The 22,517-nt window shown below is 49.1% G+C and overlaps 1 protein-coding gene across 6 annotated transcripts; it reads left to right on the top strand.

Annotated features, from left to right (window-relative positions):
* The first annotated feature begins 551 nt into the window (after positions 1–551).
* On the top strand, positions 552–21,613 carry LOC133358778 (uncharacterized). 6 transcript variants are annotated; one of them, XM_061577226.1, is made up of 5 exons: positions 2,407–2,744; positions 3,430–3,549; positions 6,200–6,421; positions 20,413–20,686; positions 21,044–21,613. In XM_061577226.1, exons 2-5 carry the CDS (start codon positions 3,448–3,450, stop codon positions 21,079–21,081), a joined length of 636 nt encoding a protein of 211 aa, XP_061433210.1. In that variant the 5' UTR covers positions 2,407–2,744; positions 3,430–3,447; the 3' UTR covers positions 21,082–21,613. The 6 variants fall into 6 exon arrangements, 1 of the variants encoding a protein (XP_061433210.1); XR_009757125.1 differs by lacking the exons at positions 2,407–2,744; positions 20,413–20,686; positions 21,044–21,613 and adding exons at positions 552–1,024; positions 20,020–20,063; XR_009757127.1 differs by lacking the exons at positions 20,413–20,686; positions 21,044–21,613 and adding an exon at positions 20,128–20,220 and having other exon boundaries at positions 2,426–2,744.
* Positions 21,614–22,517: the final 904 nt, after the last annotated feature.

Here is a 22,517-nt window from a genome sequence, read left to right as displayed (position 1 = left end):
GTGTCATCATTTTCCTCTTTACAGTGTATATGTCTTACTATGTTTCCTGTTGTACTTGGATGGGTTTAGGGATGCACCAACTCCATCGAGTTGTGAAAGGAGGTGCACAGAAAAAAGAGTGTGGCACGGCCCATGTCAGGGGGGCCTTGGCTGGAATCTACTGGTATATGGGGGGCCTTGTCATGGTAAAGTTTGGGAACCCCTGCTTTATAGTTCACTCTCTCCTGCACACCAGATTCCATGGTGCCTTGCTGCATCACACAGCAATTGCAGGTCTACTGCTGCCTCATTCATTGTTTAATTGTGATAGTTTATGTCTTCAGCGACAGTTCAGCTTAGTTGTGATTAACCAAAATTACATAAACGACCTCAATGAGGCAGCACACCAGCCACTCTGAAACTGAACGATTGAAAGAGTAAAACTGGAAGGCCTGTTTTTGTCTCATGTGTGTTGGAGAGACTGAGATATACATTTGTGTTTATCCGTCTAGCAGCAAGGTAGAAATGATACTTTAAAACGGACGTTGACATGATGTTGAAGAGGTTTTCCATCTGAGTGTGCTACACTCATGTACCTCATATAATCGGGGTTCAAAAATCCCTATTTTTGTAAGCATTAACCAGCAAGGGAGACGTGCGTTTACTGTCTCGTTGATACAGTAAATATGCAGCAGCTAGTAAGTTACGGTACATCCGATAAGGTGCTTAGCATTCGTTCAAAACTTACCTTTCTTTGTGCAACTTCAGGTGTCGAACAAAGTTAGACGTTGTGGCAGCACCGTCTGTAATCTTCGACCCGCATGTTTTGCAAATTGCAACTCGTTTTTTGTCGACTACATCGTAATTTTTATAGCCAAACGAAACTATCTTCGGTATCATTTTGCCAACTGGCGCATTGTTGCTTGTTGCGCTTCATTGGTTGTCTTGCAATGTGCCTGCTTAGATGCTGTCCAATCAAAACAACGTGGGACTACAGTGATTGGATGTCGTGCAGGCAGCGCGCGTGCTCTCTGCATGCATACAGGTGGTGCACATTTTTTTCACAAATGCAGATAAACTGAGAGCGGCGCGGCCATGTGAACATTTTTTCCCCCAGTTTTCATGGGAAGTAGCAAGTCTTCTCGAGTCAAAAGGCGCAAGTCCAAGTGAAGTCACGAGTCATTGATGTTAAAGTCCAAGTCGAGTTGCAAGTCTTTGTACATTTTGTCGAGTCGAGTCTGAAGTCATCAAATTCATGACTCGAGTCTGACTCGAGTCCAAGTCACATGACTCGAGTCCACACCTCTGGCCACTCACTCCACATCGAACAGCCCCCCTAATTAATAATCATAAGGTGACGTCCTCCAAATGGACACCTCCCACCATTCATAATAATTAGCGGCTGACGTCACTCCACATGGGGGGCCGAGGTGCCTCCTCCCCCCTCCTCAGCGTTAACTTACAAACCTCACTACAAAGGCAAAACCCTCAAGTCAAGCAATCTCCGTAATGCTATTGAGACATCAAAGTAAAAAGGACGTCATGATGAACAAGGGATTATAACCTTAAAATGAAATAGGTCTGTGTCACTGCGCCCTTACAAATTGCACACGCATTAATGCAATGAATATCACGTCGCGGTCTGCTTTTTGCTTGCAAGTTTCAGATTAACTGCAATACACCCGTCCTTGGACGGGCTAAAGGCTAGTTGTAAATAATTGAGCAGTTTTACATACAGTGAGGGAAAAAAGTATTTGATCCCCTGCTGATTTTGTACGTTTGCCCACTGACAAAGAAATGATCAGTCTATAATTTTATGGTAGGTTTATTTGAACAGTGAGAGACAGAATAACAACAACAAAATCCAGAAAAAACGCATGTCAAAAATTTTATAAATTGATTTGCATTTCAACGAGGGAAATAAGTATTTGACCCCTCTGAAAAACATGACTTAGTACTTGGTGGCAAAACCCTTGTTGGCAATCACAGAGGTCAGACGTTTCTTGTAGTTGACCACCAGGTTTGCACACATCTCAGGAGGGATTTTGTCCCACTCCTCTTTGCAGATCTTCTCCAAGTCATTAAGGTTTCGAGGCTGACGTTTGGCAACTCGAACCTTCAGCTCCCTCCACAGATTTTCTATTGGATTACGGTCTGGAGACTGACTAGGCCACTCCAGGACCTGAATGTGCTTCTTCTTGAGCCACTCCTTTGTTACCTTGGCCGTGTGTTTTGGGTCATTGTCATGCTGGAATACCCATCCACGACCCATTTTCAATGCCCTGGCTGAGGGAAGGAGGTTTTCACCCAAGATTTGACGGTACATGGCCCCGTCCATCGTCCCTTTGATGCAGTGAAGTTGTCCTGTCCCCTTAGCAGAAAAACACCCCCAAAGCATAATGTTTCCACCTCCATGTTTGACGGTGGGGATGGTGTTCTTGGGGTCATAGGCAGCATTCCTCCTCCTCCAAACACAGGAGTTGAGTTGATGCCAAAGAGCTCCATTTTGGTCTCATCTGACCACAACACTTTCACCCAGTTGTCCTCTGAATCATTGACAAACTTCAGACGGGCATGTATATGTGCTTTCTTGAGCAGAGGGATCTTGCGGGCGCTGCAGGATTTCAGTCCTTTACGGCGTACTGTGTTACCAACTGTTTTCTTGGTGTCTATGGTCCCAGTTGCCTTGAGATAATTGACAAGATTCTCCCGTGTATTTCTGGGCGGATTCCTCACCGTTCTCATGATCATTGCAACTCCACGAGGTGAGATTTGCATGGAGCCCCAGGCCGAGGGAGATTGACAGTTTTTTTGTGTTTCTTACATTTGCGAATAATCGCACCAACTGTTGTCACCTTCTCACCAAGCTGCTTGGCGATGGACTTGTAGCCCATTCCAGCCTTGTGTAGGTCTACAATCTTGTCCCTGACATTCTTGGAGAGCTCTTTGGTCTTGGCCATGGTGGAGAGTTTGGAATCTGATTGATTGATTGCTTCTGTGAACAGGTGTCTTTTATACAGGTAACAAGCTCAGATTAGGAGCACTCCCTTTAAGAGTGTGCTCCTAATCTCAGCTTGTTACCTATATAAAAGACACCTGGGATCCAGAAATCTTTCTGATTGAGAGGGGGTCAAATACTTATTTCCCTCATTGAAATGCAAATCAATTTATAAAATTTTTGACATGCGTTTTTTCTGGATTTTGTTGTTGTTATTCTGTCTCTCACTGTTCAAATAAACCTACCATTAAAATTATAGACTGATCATTTCTTTGTCAGTGGGCAAACATACAAAATCAGCAGGGGATCAAATACTTTGTTCCCTCACTGTATATAAATTGCATTGGCATATGTGGTCATTGACACGGTAAAACTAGTCAAGATGGTGTGGTGGTGTTGCAGTGTCAAGAAAAGTGCTTCATGGTGTCTTAAACTCTCTTCTCATTTGACAGCAATTGGAGAGTACAGCCATGTCTTTAGCTGCATGCAGTGAGGCATGGGGCGTCTGCGAGAATGCCGGCAATTCACGGAGCAAGACCAGAGGTCGAGCCATGCTGCCCACGTCTAGAGAGGTATTTGTGTGCTTGAATAATAATAGTGAAAATTATTGTACAGGCAGACCTTGCTTAGCGCTCAAAATGTGTATGCTGGAGAAGTGGCCACTAATCAAATCGGCGCATAAAGGAGTTCATTAGACAATTGTATATATGGGGATGCATTCCCAACAGCTTTAATTCTTACATGTGTAATGCGAGCGTAGGCTGGGGCTTCGCCGCCCCAGCCCCTAACCCATCCAGGCGACACGAGCCATCGGGGGAAGGGTTCAAGGGTGGAGCCCGCGGGCGCTAGGGGGTGGTATTATCTGGAAAGTTCTCAAGGGGTGTGGTGAAGGGCAGAGTCTGGGTGACGCGGGAAGGGGATATAATGGAGAGCCGGAAGGGGCTCGAGGTCAGTTGGTGAGAGCTGGAAGCTGGACCACGTCGCGGGTCTCCATGAGCCATCGGCCACGTGGCGACGCGGAGACGGCTCCCAGCGCGCCGTCTGCCAGCGGTGCGCGGGAGCGGGGAAGCGGGACGCCAGCTCACGCGACGCACCGCGGAACGTCCGAGAGAGCAGAACGCGAGCTGTCCATATAACGAAGAAATAAACAGACGGAGACACAGTCGCTTCTTTTTTGGTTCTTTCGGTAAAGTCACGTAGAAGGGAAATAATAAAATAATAAAAATAAAACATAATAAAATACAATTTTCACGACGTTTCGGCCACAACGCAAGCAGCCGTCCTCAGGTGAAGAACAGGTCTGTCGGGGAGACAGCGTCTGAATGAACACAGTCGCTTGTCGTCGACCTGTATTATTGCACATGTATGAGCAATATATGAGGGCTTCATTGAGGTATTGGTAACAGCACTAATAATACAGATGCTAAAACTTCTTTTGAATAAGTAATATTTTAAAATACTTTTTTTTAAACACGCTTTAATGAAATGTACCGTATGAGTAATGGCAGAACTCCACAACTCCAGGAAGTGGCCCCAAGGCTTGCCATAATGTAAGGGACCGTGGTCAATTACAGCCTACGTAAGTTGAGCGTTGACAATTAGACCCAAGCCGAAACATAACATATAAAAAAGATTGTTTCAAAATATATATATATATTTTTTTGATAGAATATAGTATTGTCATTGATACGGCTATTTTAATACACACAATGGACTGGAAGGACAAGATTAAAGGGCTCGTATAATGCACATGCATAATGTGCGTTGACTCATTAATCGCCCCCCCTCCACTTTACGCAAGAGCGTGAAGTGTGATCACCACATCTACGCCTCTATATAAGGAACAAAACAGGTGGACTTCTCCACAAATCTGTCTGTCGCCTGATGAAGCTAGTTGTAATACTGGCAAAACATCGTACTCAGATTGTAAATGTTGTGGCTTGGCTCTCCAACACACCAGTGTGCTGTACTAGTGACAAATTGGCATGTTCTGTTTACATTACAACCCTTACTAGTTGGCTGTGTCGGGTGGTGGTGGATTTTAACGACACATATATTTACACGATCTAACAAAACAAACCTCTTATGGATGATATTCGTCGTGAAAGCCTACATGTTAAACGGGATATTCGATGTCCCCTGTGAAGCCGATGGCGTTTATTTTACGGCTCGTACATCTTAGTATTAACCAGGACGGCCTGTCGGAATAGAACCGCAAACCTCTGCAACAAGTGGCAAATGCACTACCGCTGAGCCTCGTCAATTATTTTATTCATAAACTTAGGTTTCCACGGCCAGCGTTATGATGCATAGTTGATTTGTGGGCTTAATTGAGGAGTGTGTATGTTCTCCACCTGCTGTACATGGACGACTCGTAGACTGAACTCTTAGTAAGGGCTTGCGCCAGTTTATTAACACAGAGGTAACACAACACACCAGAGGTAGGTGTCCCTACACTCAGTCCTTGACGCGGACGTCAGGCTCTATCTATTCCTAGCCTGGGCTATCTCTTGGCCTCTCACTCGAGTTGGGATGGGGGCTTATCCAACACCACCCGACCGAGGAGAGCAGCACCCCACGTAATCTTAACCGGCTCTTGCAGACTTCTCTGAGCCCTACCCCCTACTCGTAGAACCCGGACGGGGGGTCAGCCAACACCGTCCGGTCACGAGCAGGAGAGACCTTAAGACGCTCACCATCCCGGGCTCCCACAACGACCCCGCTTTCGCCACGGGGTCCCCCTTAAGTATTTCCCGTGACATGACGTCATTGCGCCTCACAGCGCTCATGATGTCATGTCGTCATACTACTCTACACATGTGTAGTGAGTGACATTGGGGATGTAACTGTATGGTGCCAGACAGCATCGTGTGTGTTGCAGAGTGATGCCGGCTCTAGCAGAGCACGGCGTGCGATGCACTGTGTTGCCTCTGAAGAAGAACTTCTGCAACTCAGTTGGACTCACTACACATGGATTTCCTCCCATAAAATAAAAAACCCCTTCCAATTGAACATGTATTGCTCATCTATCCCAATGCTGGAAATTACTTGCAAAATTACTGAATTCGGATGACACATGCAATCATCATCCCCTCCTGCTGCCAAAAAAATGGCATGACCCTCTTTAAAAATATTCTTGAGACTTAGGATTTTCTGGGTCAGGAAGTGTAACAATAATAAAAATGTTCTTGTCCCTAACTCTTGTTTCTGTCCTCCTGACAGGTGGAGGTGAATGTGAGTGTGCGCCACATGTACCTGTACAGCCGCGAGGTGCGTGGGGTGGTGGCATGTCTCCGCGCCGAGTGTGGGTCACTGTCCGTGCACGCAGTTGCCTTGGCCCACACTCAAGGTGATCTGAACAAGGCCTTGGGACACGTTCGTAATGAGAAACAGGCAAATGTGCAAGCTTCTAGCATGCGATCGCGACGACCTACACGTGAGGTGGTAAGTCTTGAATAATAATAATTTAGTTGACAGTAATACCCCGGTTTATGTCGGGGATGCTTTCCTTAAATGTGCGACAACGAATACCGAAATGACGTAAATCAACGCAATTTTGCCACGAGGACTAAACAATGCTGAAGCCGTGTTAATGCGTGCATCTTCATCCTAGACGTATCCGCAACATTACATTCAATTACTAAAAATACTACACTCAATACTAGTTTCGGCAGTAAACGTTAAAACATTATTAGCAGTACATTATGAAAATAAAATCACTAAAATATCATGCGTAATTACTATATTGTACTCCATAGTACAGAACATTTCTTTATGCGCGATGCAAAGTAGTTTGTGTACAGGGTTAGGTGGAGGTGAAGGTTGAGAGGCGACAGTTACGAGAAAGGGCAGACGATGCTGTCAGCGACATGAGTGTGGGTTGAGGCAATGCTAGTCGGGTAGCGGTGGTGTTGATAATGAAGTGACAACGTATTTTCTAAACGATATAAAAGGGGGAGGTGTAAAATCGCAAGGCTTACAGCTCAAGGCTATCACGAAGGCGCAGTACAGCACATACAGTAGTCTGCAGTAGCTACATGTTGTGATGTTGCTTTGTGGAATGCCAATTGAGGAATTTGTCGGTCATTTGTGAATTTGGAAAATTTGAACCGTGACAGCAACACACATTGGCCTACTCTTATCAAACTAGCTTCTTTGCCCATCCTAGGACGGAAGCTGTAATATTACGAAAAAAATTAGCAGAGTATAATTGTATCTTGTGTTAATTGAATGGCAGTGAATCTTGCACGAAATTATGTCATAAAACACTTCACTGCATTTCACTGTAGCACTGTATATAACTGACCTTCAATTTGTTCTAATTCACTGCTCTGATACTTGATTATTTTCTGCTTTCGGTCGCTGGGGTGCAAATAAATTGGATTGCAATACAATATCTGGAAAATCACCGAGAAATGTCTATTTAACCAAAATGTAGAAGCATAAATTAGACTTATCTTAGGAAAAAATATAGACCCCAAATCCAATTTGTTGCCGCGTAGAATTATTTATTAGATTCATTTTAAATAAAGAAACGTGAAACTTAAAGCGAATTTGCAACAAATAATAATTCTGCTCTACCTTAAGGACGGGGGTGCGGCATGTGAAGTGACGTCACGCGCGGGACACAAACTCCCTAATTAATAATCATGAGCGGATGACGTCACTGATGTGGACCACGCCACCCACCCCCTCATTAATAATCAAGAGTGGATGATGTCATTCCACATGGAGTTCTCCCCCCTGATCAATAATCATGAGCGGATTCCGTCACTCCACATGGAGCTCCCCCCCCTTCATCAATAATCATGGAATGATGACGTCACTCATGTGGACCCTGGCCCCACCCCCTCATTAATAATCATGAGCGGGTCTTTATTTTCGATTGAATATTTCAGATTAACTGCAATACACCCGTCCTTGGACGGGCTATAGGATACTTTTATAATAATTTAGAAGCAAAAATTAGACGTACCTTTTGTTTCAAGTGCTGAAGAAATAAATAAAGACACCAAATACACTTTGTTGCTGCGTAGAAATATTGATTTGATTACATTTCAATAAAGAAACGTTAAATTTAAAGTTAATTTGCGTAAAACAAATTATTTCCAATCAACCTGCGGGAATGTAAAAATCCACCCGCTCATGATTATGAATGAGGGGGGGGTGTCTCTTTTGCAGTGACGTCACGTACGGATGTAGCACTGCTGCGTATATTTATTTTTTACTTTCTGTAAAGAAACGTCATATTTGAAGCAACTTTGCGAAAAAACTATCTTTCCACTCGGCCTTCCGCGTGAGTATAAAAATCCACCCGCTCATGATTATTTTATTATTAATGACGGGGGAGGGGGTATGTGGAGTGACGTCACGTGCATTACACACATTTCTGGGCTATTATAGTAGTAATGCCATCAGCGGGAATTGTAACGTCCACTGTGAAGCGTCACTTTCATGTAAATTACATCATCAGAATCGCTGATTTAGATCTCTGTATCGCGAGAAGAAAGCTCAAAGTGGTCCATGGGCGACCGGGATTTTGCTTCGGTGGCCATTGGACTTTGGAACTCTGTCAAAGTTGGTCAGGGAGTCTAGTTCAGTTTGGGCCTTCAGGTCCCCCCTAAAAATATTTATCTTTTAAGAAAGCATCTCGAATTTTAACTTAGCCACTTCTTACCCCCCCCCCCCCATTGTAAGGCACCTTGATGTTTTATGCATGGGGTCAGTAAAAGAGAAGAAGCAGAAAGAGAAGTGTTGTGAGCTGCGGTCCTGAGTGAATGTGTGTACAGGTGAGCGTGTAGCTCGGTGAGTGAGCGTGTGGGTGATTTGCCACAGTGTAATGGTTAGCACACTGGATTTGCGATGATCCTAAGGTCACCAGTTTGTTTCTATGGCAGTTGAAACAACGGTGCAAGTCTCTCGAATTCCCCCCCTCCACTTGTGTAAGAACTCATCATTCATTCGTCGAAAATGTAAAAAAACAATTCAGGACCTGACTGTGACTCAGTGTGGATTTCCTGGACTAAGTCTATTTTATTATTATAAAGAATTAAAGGGGCTGTTTGATGACACGACTAGAGAGCTGGCTTGCACTGCAGGGAACTTAATATTCAACTTGGATTCCGCAACCCTCAATGGCCATTTTAAGTTAAATTTGTGCATGTAAGACTCGCACAAACAACCATACCCAGAAACCCATAGACCCCAACAGAGACCCATACATTCCTACAGACACTCAGACTCACACAGCGACCCCATACTCACAGAGACCGATATACGTGCACAGAGACCCATAGCCTCACACAGAGATCCATACACTCAAAGGCCCAAAAACTCACACAGAAATCCATAGATTCGCACAGAGGTCAATAGAATTAGAATTTGAATATTTATTTATACTGGATGCATCTGATGAGCTATAACGATCTGTTTTCACAGACGTCCAATCTTGTGGGTCAGAAAATAACAACAAAAATACGATACAAAAACATCACAGGAAAGGTAAACAAATTGTTTCGAAATATACAAATTAAACTGAACTCTTTTTATCTTACCATAGACTCATACAAACATGTTGGACTCGCACAGAGACCTTAACCACTAAACCTCGAACAATTAAAACCCTCTAAACCCCTAACTATCTAAATCCATAACCATCTAAACCGCTAACCCTCTCAACCCATTTACCCTTACAACCCTAATCTTTAAACCTCTCGCCCTCTAAAAGCTTAAACTCTAAACCACCAAAACACTAACCATCTCAACCCCTAACCCTCTAAATTCCTATACCCCTAACCCTCAACCCATTTACCCTTAAAACCCTAACCCACCAAAACCCTCACTCTCTAAACCCCTTATTCTTTTAACTCTAACCGTCTAAGCCATTAAAAACCAAAACTTCTAAACCCTCTGAATCCCTAACCCTCTAAACCTTGAAACCCTAACCTTCTAAAACCCTAAATCCTTAACATTCTAAATACCAACCAATCTAAACCACTACCCTCTAAAGAACTAACCTTCTAGACCCCTAACCCTCTGAACTCATAACCTCCTAAATCCTCAACCTCTAAAACCCTAACCCTCAAACCCCTAACGTTCTAAAACCCTAAATCTGTAACCTAATCCCAACACATTTAAACCCCAACCCTCTAAAGAACGAACCCTCTAGACACCTAACCCTTAAAACACCTATGCCCCTAAAATGGTAACCCTCTAAACACATAATCCACTACACCCGGAACCCTCTAAACCCATAAAGGTTTTTTTTGTTAGATTATGTAAATATAAACGTGTCGTTAAACCAACCACCACCTGAAACAGCCAATTAGTAAAATTTGTCACATCAACAAAAAGTGCCATTTAGTGTTGGAGACTAAACAAAAAAAAAACTTTATTATGGACAATATTAGTTGTGAAAGTCTACGTGTTAAACCCTCAACTCTCAAACCACTAAACCCGTAACACTGTAAATCACTAACCCTTGAAACCCCGATACCTCTAAACCCCTAAACACATACCCTTATAACCTCAACTACTAACCATCTAAACCATTCAACATGCAACAATCGAAACACAAAAAACCTCTAAACACGTAACTCTCTAAACCCCTAACCCTCTAAAACCCATAAACCTCTAAACACGTAACTCTCTAAACCCTCTAAACTCAAAACGTTCTAAACTCTAACCCTCTAAACACCAAATCCTCTGAAGGACTTTCCCCTTAAGACCCCAACCGTCTAAACACCTCACCCTATAAAACGGCAACCCATAAACCCCCAACACTCTTAACTGCCTAAACCCTTAACCTTACAAACCCCAAACTGTCTAAACCCCTAAACCTGTAAAACCCTAACCCACTAAACCCCTCACCTTATAAACCCCTAATCCCCTAAACATCAAAACCTCTAAACCCATAACCTTCTAAAACTCTCCTGTGAACAGGTGTCTTTTATACAGGTGTAATGCGGGCGTAAACGGCCCTCCGGAGGTGCCGTCATGAGGGGAGGAGTTAGGTCACGTGGGGGGAGAGGGGTTGAGCTATAGAAGGAGGGGAACCGGAAGAGGATAGGGAGTGACGGGGAACCAGGAACAGAGAGAGGCCACGAAGGGCGAAGCGGAGGGTGGCGAGATCGCCACGAACACGGGGGAGCGAGGATCGGCACCGTTGGCCAGCGGTGACCGACCCGAAGCAGCGAGGAGGCTGCAGTCAGCAGCGGGGCTGCACAGAGAGTCAGCAGCGGGGCTGCATACAGAGTCAGCAGCGGGTCTGCATACGGTAGCAGCCAGAGGGTCTGCACATAGGGGTAGCAGCGGGAGTCTGCATAGAGGTAGCAGCGAGTCTGCAGGGAGGAGGTTACAGTAGATGAAGCAGAGAGTCAGAGGGAAGAAGAAGCTATAATAGCAGTGAATAGCCGGGGGCTACAAATACAGAGTTATAACAGAGTGCCGTGTGGGTGAAGACGAGAACCCAATAAAAGACACGAAGACAGAAGGAAGTGTCCGAGTCCATTTATTACACTGGAGTCAGAAGTGAAACGGCATGGCGAAACAACTGAGGAAAAAGAATATCCCATCTCCGGCGTCGGCTTCATCATCGGACGACGACGATCTTCCTCCTGAGGTCGGCTTCACTTCGGCGGAGGGAGAGATCCGTGAGGGCCCGGGTGTCGAGGAGGTTGCCGCTGCGTCCGCCCCGTCTGCGTTGAAGGACGAAGATTTAAGATGGACCCGAATGGCGGAGCAGCTGGCGACTCTTAAAACCGTCATCACTGAGTTGTGTGACCTTGTCACGCCAAGGGCGGCGTTGGAGGGGGACGGTGGTGATCGGCAGGAGCCCGGATTGTCTTCGATGGCGCCGCCATCGGCCACGCGGCGTGAAGACGCCATCTTGGGCGTGGCGCACCACGGAAGGCGGGAAGCCGCCATTTTGGGGCCGCCGCGAGGATCGTCCGCCATCTTGGCGACACCGCGTTGCGACGCCTTGCTGAACTTACCGCCGGAAGAGTCAGCGACGGACGGAAGCAGGCCAAGGGGCCGCAGTCGTCACCTTACAACCGTCAAAGAGTTCTCCATCGGGGGCGATTGGAGTGCGTTCGCCTGTAGATTTTTGGCGGCGGTACGTACGGCAAGGTGGACGGACGCTGAGGCACTGGAGGTGCTTCCGACTCTTCTTGATGATGAGTCCGTTCGTTTTTTTCGCTCTATAAAAGCTGCGAAGAAGAAAACTCTGCGTGGGGTGTTCGATGAAATGGCGGACGCGTACGAGCCACCGGATGACGCCCATCGCCGCTTCGTGCAGCGGCAACGCGCACCGGAGGAGTCGCCTGTAGCGTACAGGGGCGCCGTGTTGGAACTCGCTATGGCCGCTTACCCGGAGACGGAGCCTGACCTGCTGGAACCTCTCTTCTTGGGGAAGATGTTAGAGTTATCCCGGGATCTGGGCATTCCTATGCCGGCGTGCGGTCACGAAAAACTCACGTCCCGGGCCGCGGCCAAGTGTTTGGACGCCCAGTTCAATCTCCGCCGCTGGAAACAAGTCACGGCGTGGACGGGCGGTCCTGTCGTCGATGGGGGGGCCGTAGGGTGGGACCCTACAAAGGCCGTGTACGTGCCGGATGCGACCGGCCCAAAGGAGTTGTCGGCCGCCTCCACTCCGTGGCCGGCTCGAAGCGGGCCAGGGCCGCGGGCTCCGCCGCCGGCGCGGCCGCGTCGGGACGGGGTGCCCGCTGCGCGCCGCCCCGACGTCGACTGCTTCCGCTGCGGCCGTCGGGGCCACTATGCCAGGGACTGCTGGGCCCGGGTTCCGGGGCCGCCCCAGCAGGAGGCCTCGACAGCGGACGCCCCAAAGAAAGACCCTCCGGCACAGGCAAGTCGGTGCGCACCAGACACCCGGCAAGGCCTGACACCTCACTCATCGCCGTTGTTATGCGACGCGGATGTTGTAAAATACGGGAGGCCAGTATCTGCGCCTTGTCGCTCGATAACGCAGTGGCGTAAGCTGGCTCGGCGGGTTGTCGCGGCCGCTACCGGTTCGTCCACTGTACCTGGGTCCATCCAAGGGGTGGACGTACGTATTTTGGTGGATTCCGGTGCGTCCGCGACCATTATTTCGGATGTGATATTCCATCTTTTGAACATCCCACCGGGGGCCGTGAGGCCGGCTTACGCTTCCTGCATCGCTGCGAACGGGGGTAGTATGGGCATCGTGGGACAGGTGGACGCTAACATTTCTATCGGGGGTGTCTCGGCCTCGGGCGTTGTGTTGATTTCGAGGTCCCTGGCGGTTCCTTGCCTGTTGGGTACGGATTTTTTGGCTAAGATGCCCATTCTAATTAGAATCAATGAAAATTGCATAGAACTACCGGGGGGCCGGAAATTGGAATTTTTACAGTCCGCCTGGGGGCGACCGGCTCCTGTCGCCCAGGTGCAGGCGCTATCGGAAGTTTCGGTTGATATTCCACCTGGCTCTCAGATGCTCATTCCCTTACGATACCGGAAGCCGGTTCCGGGTCGGCAGGGTGCTTTTGGGATTTTGCTGTCGCCGTCCGCCGCGGTTACGGGCGGCTTAGCGCTGGTAGGGGCGCAAACTATTGTCCGTCCAGATCAGCGCCCGTTTTTGCAGGTGTTAAATGCGAGTGCTGAAAGCGTGTGTGTGCCGGCTGGTACCGTTGTGGCACATGCCACTACGGCGTTTACGGCTCAGAGTGACCTGCCGGACGGGGGGCTTGTGGGTGGTGTTTCACACGATGGAGGGGTTGATGATCGTTGGATCGCCGAATTATGTGGGGAAAATTCGGCCCTTTCCACCGAGCAGCGTTGTGCGATTCATAAATTATTATCGAGCTATTCCGATGTGTTTAGCTCGGACGATTTGGACTTGGGACGCACCTCGCTGCTCTCTCATCATATCGACACGGGGGACGCTGCCCCTATCCGTTTGAACTCGCGTCGGATGAGTCCGGCTGAGCGTGAGCATGTTCGAGGGGCAGTGGAAGACATGTTGAAAGCGGATATTATATCTCCGTCTAATAGCCCATGGGGCGCGCCTGTTGTGTTGGTTAAAAAGAAGGATGGTAAATTGCGATTTTGTGTGGATTTTCGGAAGTTGAATAAAGTGTCGGTGGCAGATGCGTATCCCCTGCCGCGTATGGACGATTCTCTCGACGCCTTGTCAGGGGCTAAGTTTTTTTCAACGCTAGATCTCTCTTCGGGCTTCTGGCAGCTCCCCCTTGACGAGCCCTCGCGAGAAAAGACAGCTTTCCGTACGCCGCAGGGGTTATTCCAATTTAACTGTCTTCCGATGGGGTTGAATGCTGCCCCTGCCACTTTTCAGAGGTTGATGGAGTTGGTATTGACGGGGTTGCAGTGGGAGACATGTCTCATTTATTTAGATGATATTATAGTCTTCAGCCGCACATTTGATGAGCATTTACTGCGGTTGGAGGCTGTATTCGCCAGAATGCGTTCTGCTAATTTGAAATTCAAGCCTAAGAAATGTCATCTACTGCAACGCTCCGTTCGATATTTGGGACATATTGTTAGTGCGGACGGGGTGGCCACGGATCCAGAGAAAACTGCGTGTGTCCGGGATTGGGCAACCCCGGCCACGGTGGGTGATGTGCGTCGGTTTTTGGGGTTCGCCTCATATTATCGGAGGTTTGTTCCGAATTTCGCTACTATCGCCAGGCCTTTGCATCTCCTTACTGGGAAGGGGCATAAATTTGTGTGGGGACCGCCGGAGGAGGCGGCGTTTCGGAGCCTGCGCGATTTACTGGCTACTGCGCCGACGTTGGATTATCCGGATTTTGAACATCCCTTCATTCTGGATACTGATGCGAGTGACACTGGTATTGGGGCGGTGTTGTCCCAGTCAAAAGGTGGTGTTGAGCGTGTGGTGGCGTATGGGAGTCGGGTTTTATCTCCCGCGGAAACCCGTTACTGCGTCACTCGCAGGGAACTTTTGGCTATTGTGTTTTTTCTCCGACAATTTCGACCGTATCTGTACGGTCGGTCGTTTATTGTCCGCACGGACCATGCGGCCTTGCAGTACGCTCTTAAGATGGACCAGCCATCCGGACAATTGGCGAGATGGCTGGACACGTTGCAAGAATTCTCCTTCCAAATTCACCATCGGAAGGGTGTGCGTCACGCTAACGCGGACGCACTGTCCAGGTTGCCGCAACGATCCCCTTGTGCGTTTTCGTCGGGGACGCATAGGTGTGGACCGACTCAGCCCCCCCCTCAGCCTGTCGCGCTGGCAGTGGATGTTCTCGAAACTCCGCTTACACCGGGACCGGTTGATGGGGGACCGGCTGACGGGATTTTGCGTCTTCCAAGGTCTGTGTGGATTCGGGAGCAAATGTTGGACGAATCTTTGGTGTCGTTACGAAAACGAACGGAGAAGGCGGGTAAGGAAGTCGGTGCGGGTGGTATTTCGGAAACTGCTCTCCGAGATGGGTTACTGATGTGGAGGGAAGGGATACAAGAACACTGGCGTCTCGTTGTGCCTGCGTCATTGCGGTATGAGTTGATTAGATCTTTGCACTGTGACACACTTTTACACCTGGGGGTGCAGAAAACCCTATTGACGCTGCAACGAGACTATTATTGGCACGGCATGACGACGGATGTCGTCGGTCACGTTCGCGCGTGTCCCGATTGCGCCCGCCGTAAACCACCTAATCAAGACTCTATATCATAGAGCCCAATGCATCTCCGACCATGAACACATTTCCAGTGAACTCAAACACGTACGCCAAGCTCTTAAGGCAAATGGTTACTCCGACTATACAATCCGCAAAGCCATCACTCCAACCATCAAGAAGGATCCTGTTGAGGAGCCTTTCAAGACCATCACCTTACCCTACATTGCTGGGGTCACAAAAAAGATCTCCAAAATCCTGATTAAACACAAGATCCAGGTCCGATTCAACACAGTACATAAAATCCGTGATCTGGTACCGTCTGTAAAAGATGTGGTTCCAGACATACAGTACCCTGGCGTCTACAAACTAAGTTGCCCTCTGTGGTAGCAGTTACATTGGGGAAACCAAACGACATGTCTCGGACCGCATCCGTGAACATAAAGCTGACCTGAAACACGGTAGGACAAACACCTCAGCCGTGGCAGATCACTGTTACAACTCAGTGGGCTCACATGATATTGACTTCTCCAAGACAGAGGTTCTCTGCAAGCCATCTGGCTATCATGAGAGATTCGTTCATGAGGCGATCCACATATACAAACACAGAGACAATTTTAACCGAGAAGATGGATTCTGGCTCAGCAATCATTGGAAGGACGTAATAAACCATTTCGATACACATTAGGGTGTGTAGAATAATACATAGTGTTATATTAAATGTATAAGATATAGGTTGGTTTACAGCAATACAGTATATAATTTAATGTTGGGTTTATCTATGGCAGTATATAGTACGGTATATGCTCGTGTGATGTAAGAGAATAAGGTTTAGATGGAAGCATATTATAGAATTTTTACGAGGTAGAATTGTAATGTATTACTTGCTGTTAGTAACTCAGCTTATTATAGAGTATAGTAAGTATACTGATGGTGCGATGCAGTTTATACTTTAGTTTTTTATGTAGTTTATACTTTAGTTTTCTACGTGGTTGTTGAGTAACTGCAGCTACATATCATTAACATTCCTTTCCTTTGTTACTGCTAATCCCTACACCCCCCTTGGTTGCTGCTGATCCTGCATAATGCATGGGCATAATATGACTTTGACACCCCCCCGCCCAACGCCTACGCATTTTCCATGAATATGCTAAATTCCTCTTCACATGCACATTCTTTTTGTTAAGGCGCTCTTCAACCCCCAATGCAGCTTATATATAAGCTCCTAGTTTGGTAGTGTCTCATTCTTCACCTGAAGACGGCTGCTTGCGTTGTAGCCGAAACGTCGTGAGAATTGTTTTATTATGTTTTATTTTTATTATTTTATTACTTCCCTTCTACGTGACTTTACCGAAAGAAACAAGAAGATGAAAACACCTAAACATCCATATGTTCCGCCGATACAATCGATTAAAATATCTCGGGTTAATGAGCTGGTGGCGTTAGATATTTTGGGACCCTTTCCGCCATCCGCTAAGGGAAATAAGTATTTACTGGTGGGGGTTGAGTACCTCTCTCGCTGGCCGATGGCCTGGCCTTTGCCTGACCAGTCAGCGGCGTCTATCACTGACGCCTTTCTATTTGGGTATGTAATGGACAAAGGGGCGCCGGAGAGGCTCCTTACGGATCAAGGACGTAACTTTTCGTCCAAATTGTTGGGGGAGGTGTGTGCGGCTCTTGGAACTAAAAAGATACGGACGTCCCCCTACCACCCGCAAACGGATGGTATGGTGGAACGGTTGAATCGGACTCTGTCCGCCATGCTGTGCCATACAGTCGGGGAAAATCAATCTGATTGGGATTTGCATATCCCTGGGGTGCTTTCGGCGTATCGCATGACGCCGCACGCGGGTACTGGATACTCGCCGTTCTTCCTTATGTACGGCCGTGAGAATGTGCCGCCGATTAATGAACAGTTGGGAACCGGCGCGAGGGGGCCTGTTAAGCCTCTTCCTGAGTATATTAAGGACAACGTTCGGCGTGTCGCTGAGGCGAGGGAAAGTGCCCGCATGGCTACTGCCAAGGCTCAGGCCAGGAATGAGCGGTGTGCCCGACGATCAAAGGGGGAGTGCCCCTGGAAAAAGGGGGACCTGGCCTGGCTTCATTGCCCACAGGTGCGGCCAGGTACCTCTCCTATATTACATAGACCTTGGCAGGGTCCGGTCCGCCTCATTGAGGTTCCCAACCCACAGTCGGCGCGTGTTCAGGTTGGTTCACGGCGCTGGTTCGTGCATACATCCCGGTTGAAGCCATACATTGCCCCGCGGCCGGATGCGTCATCTCCCGAAGTTGCCTTGCCGGGGTCTGTTGCTGCCGACTCGCCCTTGCCTGTGTCTGCTGACCTTGCGAGAGCGCCTGTCGTACCCTCCGGCACAGACAAGCCGGCCGTGACAGCGCAGGGAGGAGGACGTTCCGCTCGTGGGACGTCGACTGGAGCCGCAGAACCCACGGGACCTGCAGCTCTTCCTATCCCTCCGCGGACGCGAGTACGGGATGTCTCTGGACGCGAGCGGGACAGTGGCGGGCCTCCAATGGCGACGGAAGAACTTGCGCCCGTCGCCCCTAAAACCCTTCCACGTTCCCGCTCGGCGGGTGGTCTGCCGACCGTCCGGGACGGCCCGGCTGCCCGTACTCGCTCGAAATCCCTCACGTTTCGTTAGATTGTGTTGTGTTGTGTTCATTGTTATATTGTTCTTGCATGCTTCGTGTCTTTTTAGGTATTGGCCCTTTACACCCGCATTGCTTTTCAGGTTGCAATTCAGCCGAGGTCGGCTGGATTTTCTTTATGGGGGAGGGTGATGTAATGCGGGCGTAAACGGCCCTCCGGAGGTGCCGTCATGAGGGGAGGAGTTAGGTCACGTGGGGGGAGAGGGGTTGAGCTATAGAAGGAGGGGAACCGGAAGAGGATAGGGAGTGACGGGGAACCAGGAACAGAGAGAGGCCACGAAGGGCGAAGCGGAGGGTGGCGAGATCGCCACGAACACGGGGGAGCGAGGATCGGCACCGTTGGCCAGCGGTGACCGACCCGAAGCAGCGAGGAGGCTGCAGTCAGCAGCGGGGCTGCACAGAGAGTCAGCAGCGGGGCTGCATACAGAGTCAGCAGCGGGTCTGCATACGGTAGCAGCCAGAGGGTCTGCACATAGGGGTAGCAGCGGGAGTCTGCATAGAGGTAGCAGCGAGTCTGCAGGGAGGAGGTTACAGTAGATGAAGCAGAGAGTCAGAGGGAAGAAGAAGCTATAATAGCAGTGAATAGCCGGGGGCTACAAATACAGAGTTATAACAGAGTGCCGTGTGGGTGAAGACGAGAACCCAATAAAAGACACGAAGACAGAAGGAAGTGTCCGAGTCCATTTATTACACAGGTAACAAGCCGAGATTAGGAGCACTCCCTTTAAGAGTGTGCTCCTAATCTCAGCTCGTTACCTGTATAAAAGACACCTGGGAGCCAGAAATCTTTCTGATTGAGAGGGGGTCAAATACTTATTTCCCTCATTAAAATGCAAATCAAGTTATAACATTTTTGACGTGCGTTTTTCTGGATTTTGTTGTTATTCTGTCTTTCACTGTTCAAATAAACCTACCATTAAAATTATAGACTGATCATTTCTTTGTCAGTGGGCAAACGTACAAAATCAGCAGGGGATCAAATACTTTTCTCCCTCACTGTAAACCCAAAACCCTATAAACTCCTAACCCTCTAAACCCCTTTACCCTCTAAACTCTTTACCCTTAAACCCCTTTACCCTGAAAACCCTAACCCTCTAAAACCCTGTACCCCAAATAGACTTATCCTCTAAACACCTAACCCTCTAAACCCCAATCCTCTAAACCCCTAACTCTCGAATCCCCTCAACCCCTAAACCCTATAACCCTCGAAATCCCTAAACCTCTAAACCCCTTATCCCTGAAATAACCCAAAACCTCTAAACCCTTAACTTTATAAATCCCTAACCCTCTAAACCCCTAACCCTTTGTGTGGAATGTGGTGGGGGTGGGATCATGGGGTGGGTGGGTGCAATGTGTGTGTGGTGTGCGTTGGGTGGTGGGTATCACAGGGGGGTGAATGGGTGCAGGGTGTGTGTGGTGGGTATGGTGATAGTGGTTGTGGTTCACAACGATCCGTGACCACCACCACCACCACCTCTACTGTGTGGTGGACCGGCCACCACACAGCAGCACGCGTCGGAGGAGTGAACGGATGGTTCTCCCTATGCGGGCCAGACTCCCTCGCTTCCTCTTCTCCTCCTGCATCACCATCACCTGATCCTCTTTCCTTGTCATCTCCTTCTCCACCATCTTCTCAACCAATGTCTCCTCCACCTGCACCACCATCTCCTCCTCCTGCTCCTTCGTCCATACCTCCTCTGTCTCCCCCCTCATCTCTTCTTCCTGCACCACCAGCTCCTCCACCAGGGTCTCCTCCTCCTGCACCACCAGCTCCTCCATCAGGGTCTCCTCCTCCTGCACCACCAGCTCCTCCACCAGGGTCTCCTCCTCCTGCACAAATAGCTCCTCCACCAGGGTCTCCTCCTCCTGCACCACCAGCTCCTCCACCAGGGTCTCCTCCTCCTGCACCACCAGCTCCTCCACCAGGGTCTCCTCCTGCACCACCAGCTCCTCCACCGGAGTCTCCTCCTCCTGCACCACCAGCTCTTCCACCAGGGTCTCCTCCTTCTGCACCACCAGCTCTTCCACCAGGGTCTCCTCCTCCTGCACCACCAGCTCCTCCACCAGGATCTCCTCCTCCTGCAACACCAGCTCCTCCACCAGGGTCTCCTCTTCCTGCACCACCAGCTCCTCCACCAGGGTCTCCTCCTCCTGCACCAACAGCTCCTCCACCAGGGTCTCCTCCTCCTGCACCAACAGCTCCTCCACCAGGGTCTCCTCCTCCTGCACCACCAGCTCCTCCACCAGGGTCTCCTCCTCCTGCACCAACAGCTCCTCCACCAGGGTCTCCTCCTCCTGCACCACCAGCTCCTCCACCAGGGTCTCCTCCTCCTGCACCAACAGCTCCTCCACCAGAGTCTCCTCTTCCTCCACAACAACCGTCAGCCATTTAGAGGCCTGGGTGAGCGCGGAGCATGGGGGCAGCGCCGGCTCCGCTCTGTAAAGAGATGCACACGACACCGTCCCAACTTCCTGCTACAGCAGAGATCGCACTCCCCCCCCCCCCCCCCCACCATCGTGCGGAGATAGATTAACCAGGTTAATAACGATGCTGCAGTAACGCAGCATACCTTTGCCCATCGTGGGTCTGGTTACAAAATGGGCATTAGTCTTGCGATATCACACTGGATGAAAGGCTACATGGCAAAGATATGGCTGCTTCATTATTTGTCTTCACCCAGAAACCAATTATAAAAATACATCCGTATATAACCGAATGTACACGTGGGGTTTGAACTGTACATGTGTTCGTTTGCAGGCGGCAGGGCTGGAACTCACAGAGGGACCTGGGTTTGATGCCCAAACTTGGGCCACTTTCTCCGTGTGGAATGTGGAGTGTGTTCTACCCCCCCCCCCCCGTTTTATCCTGCATTGGTTTCCAAAATCAGAATAAATTATTTAGACTGGATGAAGAGGAATCCGATAAGCTATGAAGCTCTTCTTTCACAGATATGCAGTCGAGGCACAGGGTCAGCAAGTTACAACAACAAACAAAAGAAAATGAGTGCAAAGTGTAAAAATGTAAGCAAGTCACAAAATAACTGAGCATATAAGCACAAAGTACGTAAAATCCTGCCAGTTTTTCAACACTAAATACAAATTTATGGGTTGTTACGGGAAGAAAGGCGGACAAACACAAGGGTGTCTGGACCCACACACGGGTGTCTACATCCACGTCCGCATCGGTTAACCCTGGGGGGGCATGGGGGCGTTGTGATCCCCCATAGCCCCACCCCTCGGAGAGGATTCTTATAAAAGGCGGGGAGCCAGAGGGCTCGAGGCCAGTGTGTTAGACGCTTACCAGAGAAGACTGAAGACCGGCAGAATAGGCCCTGGAACTCCCCTGGCTCGCTGTCCTTGTCAGGGCCGAGCAGGGCAAGTGGCGCGGCCCCAAGAGCTCCAGGACCGCTGCTCTTGTAAGAGCACGGCCTGGTTAGCTGGGTGCCGGGATCCGTGCTTGACCAGGGCCGGATCAGATAGCCTCCCCTAGCACTCATAGCGGAGGACTGGGAATAGGAGAAGTCAGGGGATAGTGCTAGGGGTGTTTCCCATTGAGTACGGGTGAAGGGGCCATTACCCCTTCAAGTATTGTTACCGCCTTTTGGTTAAATAAAAGAGTGTGCCTCAACTACGTCGTCTGTCTCCCTGAGAACTCACTACACTTGTATAAGTGTAGTGTATCGTGTAGTGTATCGTGTCGTGTATAGTGTAGTGTGTAGTGTAGTGTGTAGGTTAAACGTTGAGTTTTATAAGGGCACCACGGGGTGACCAGCCCCTCCCCACCCAGCCCCACCCCTCCCACCCCCCACCCAGCCCCACCCTCCCCACCCAGCCCCTCCCCACCCTCCCCTCTCTACCCAGCCCCACCCATCCCACCCCCACCCTCCCCTCCCCATGCACGACAGACAAATAATCCCTGGTGGGCAGTGTGGAACCTGTTGTTCCTACCGGTATAAAAGTGGGAAATATCTGAACCGGTCCTGGGCCTCCCCTTGATCGACTCAACCTCAAATGAGTACCTGATACAGTGGGTACACATCACCACGAGGGAGACAAATGCGTGGTGTTGGCTACCCACTCCCCTGTGTACTGTGCCCGTTCTCTGTAGGTCCTCACTAACACCACTTGCCTCAAAAATTTGTTAAGGCTATGAGGGGGGATCTTTGTCTTTGTACAGTGGCATTGGCTACGTATAAACTGATACTTTGAATGGAGTTTATAATACAGCATGG

This window comes from Lethenteron reissneri, chromosome 63 (assembly GCF_015708825.2).
Source record: "Lethenteron reissneri isolate LAM-NWPU_2019-01 chromosome 63, ASM1570882v1, whole genome shotgun sequence".
Classification (NCBI taxonomy): domain Eukaryota; kingdom Metazoa; phylum Chordata; class Hyperoartia; order Petromyzontiformes; family Petromyzontidae; genus Lethenteron; species Lethenteron reissneri.
This window is presented reverse-complemented; position numbering and strand designations above follow the sequence as displayed.

What these genes read in the sequence shown, in the direction of transcription:
- LOC133358778 (XM_061577226.1), top strand. Translation starts at nt 3,448, where the DNA reads ATGTCTTTAGCTGCATGCAGTGAGGCATGGGGCGTCTGCGAGAATGCC. An exon ending in TGCTGCCCACGTCTAGAGAG is followed by an intron (nt 3,550 to 6,199) that starts GTATTTGTGTGC and finishes TCCTCCTGACAG; the next exon opens with GTGGAGGTGAATGTGAGTGT. An exon ending in TCAGCCATTTAGAGGCCTGG is followed by an intron (nt 20,687 to 21,043) that starts GTGAGCGCGGAG and finishes GTTCGTTTGCAG; the next exon opens with GCGGCAGGGCTGGAACTCAC.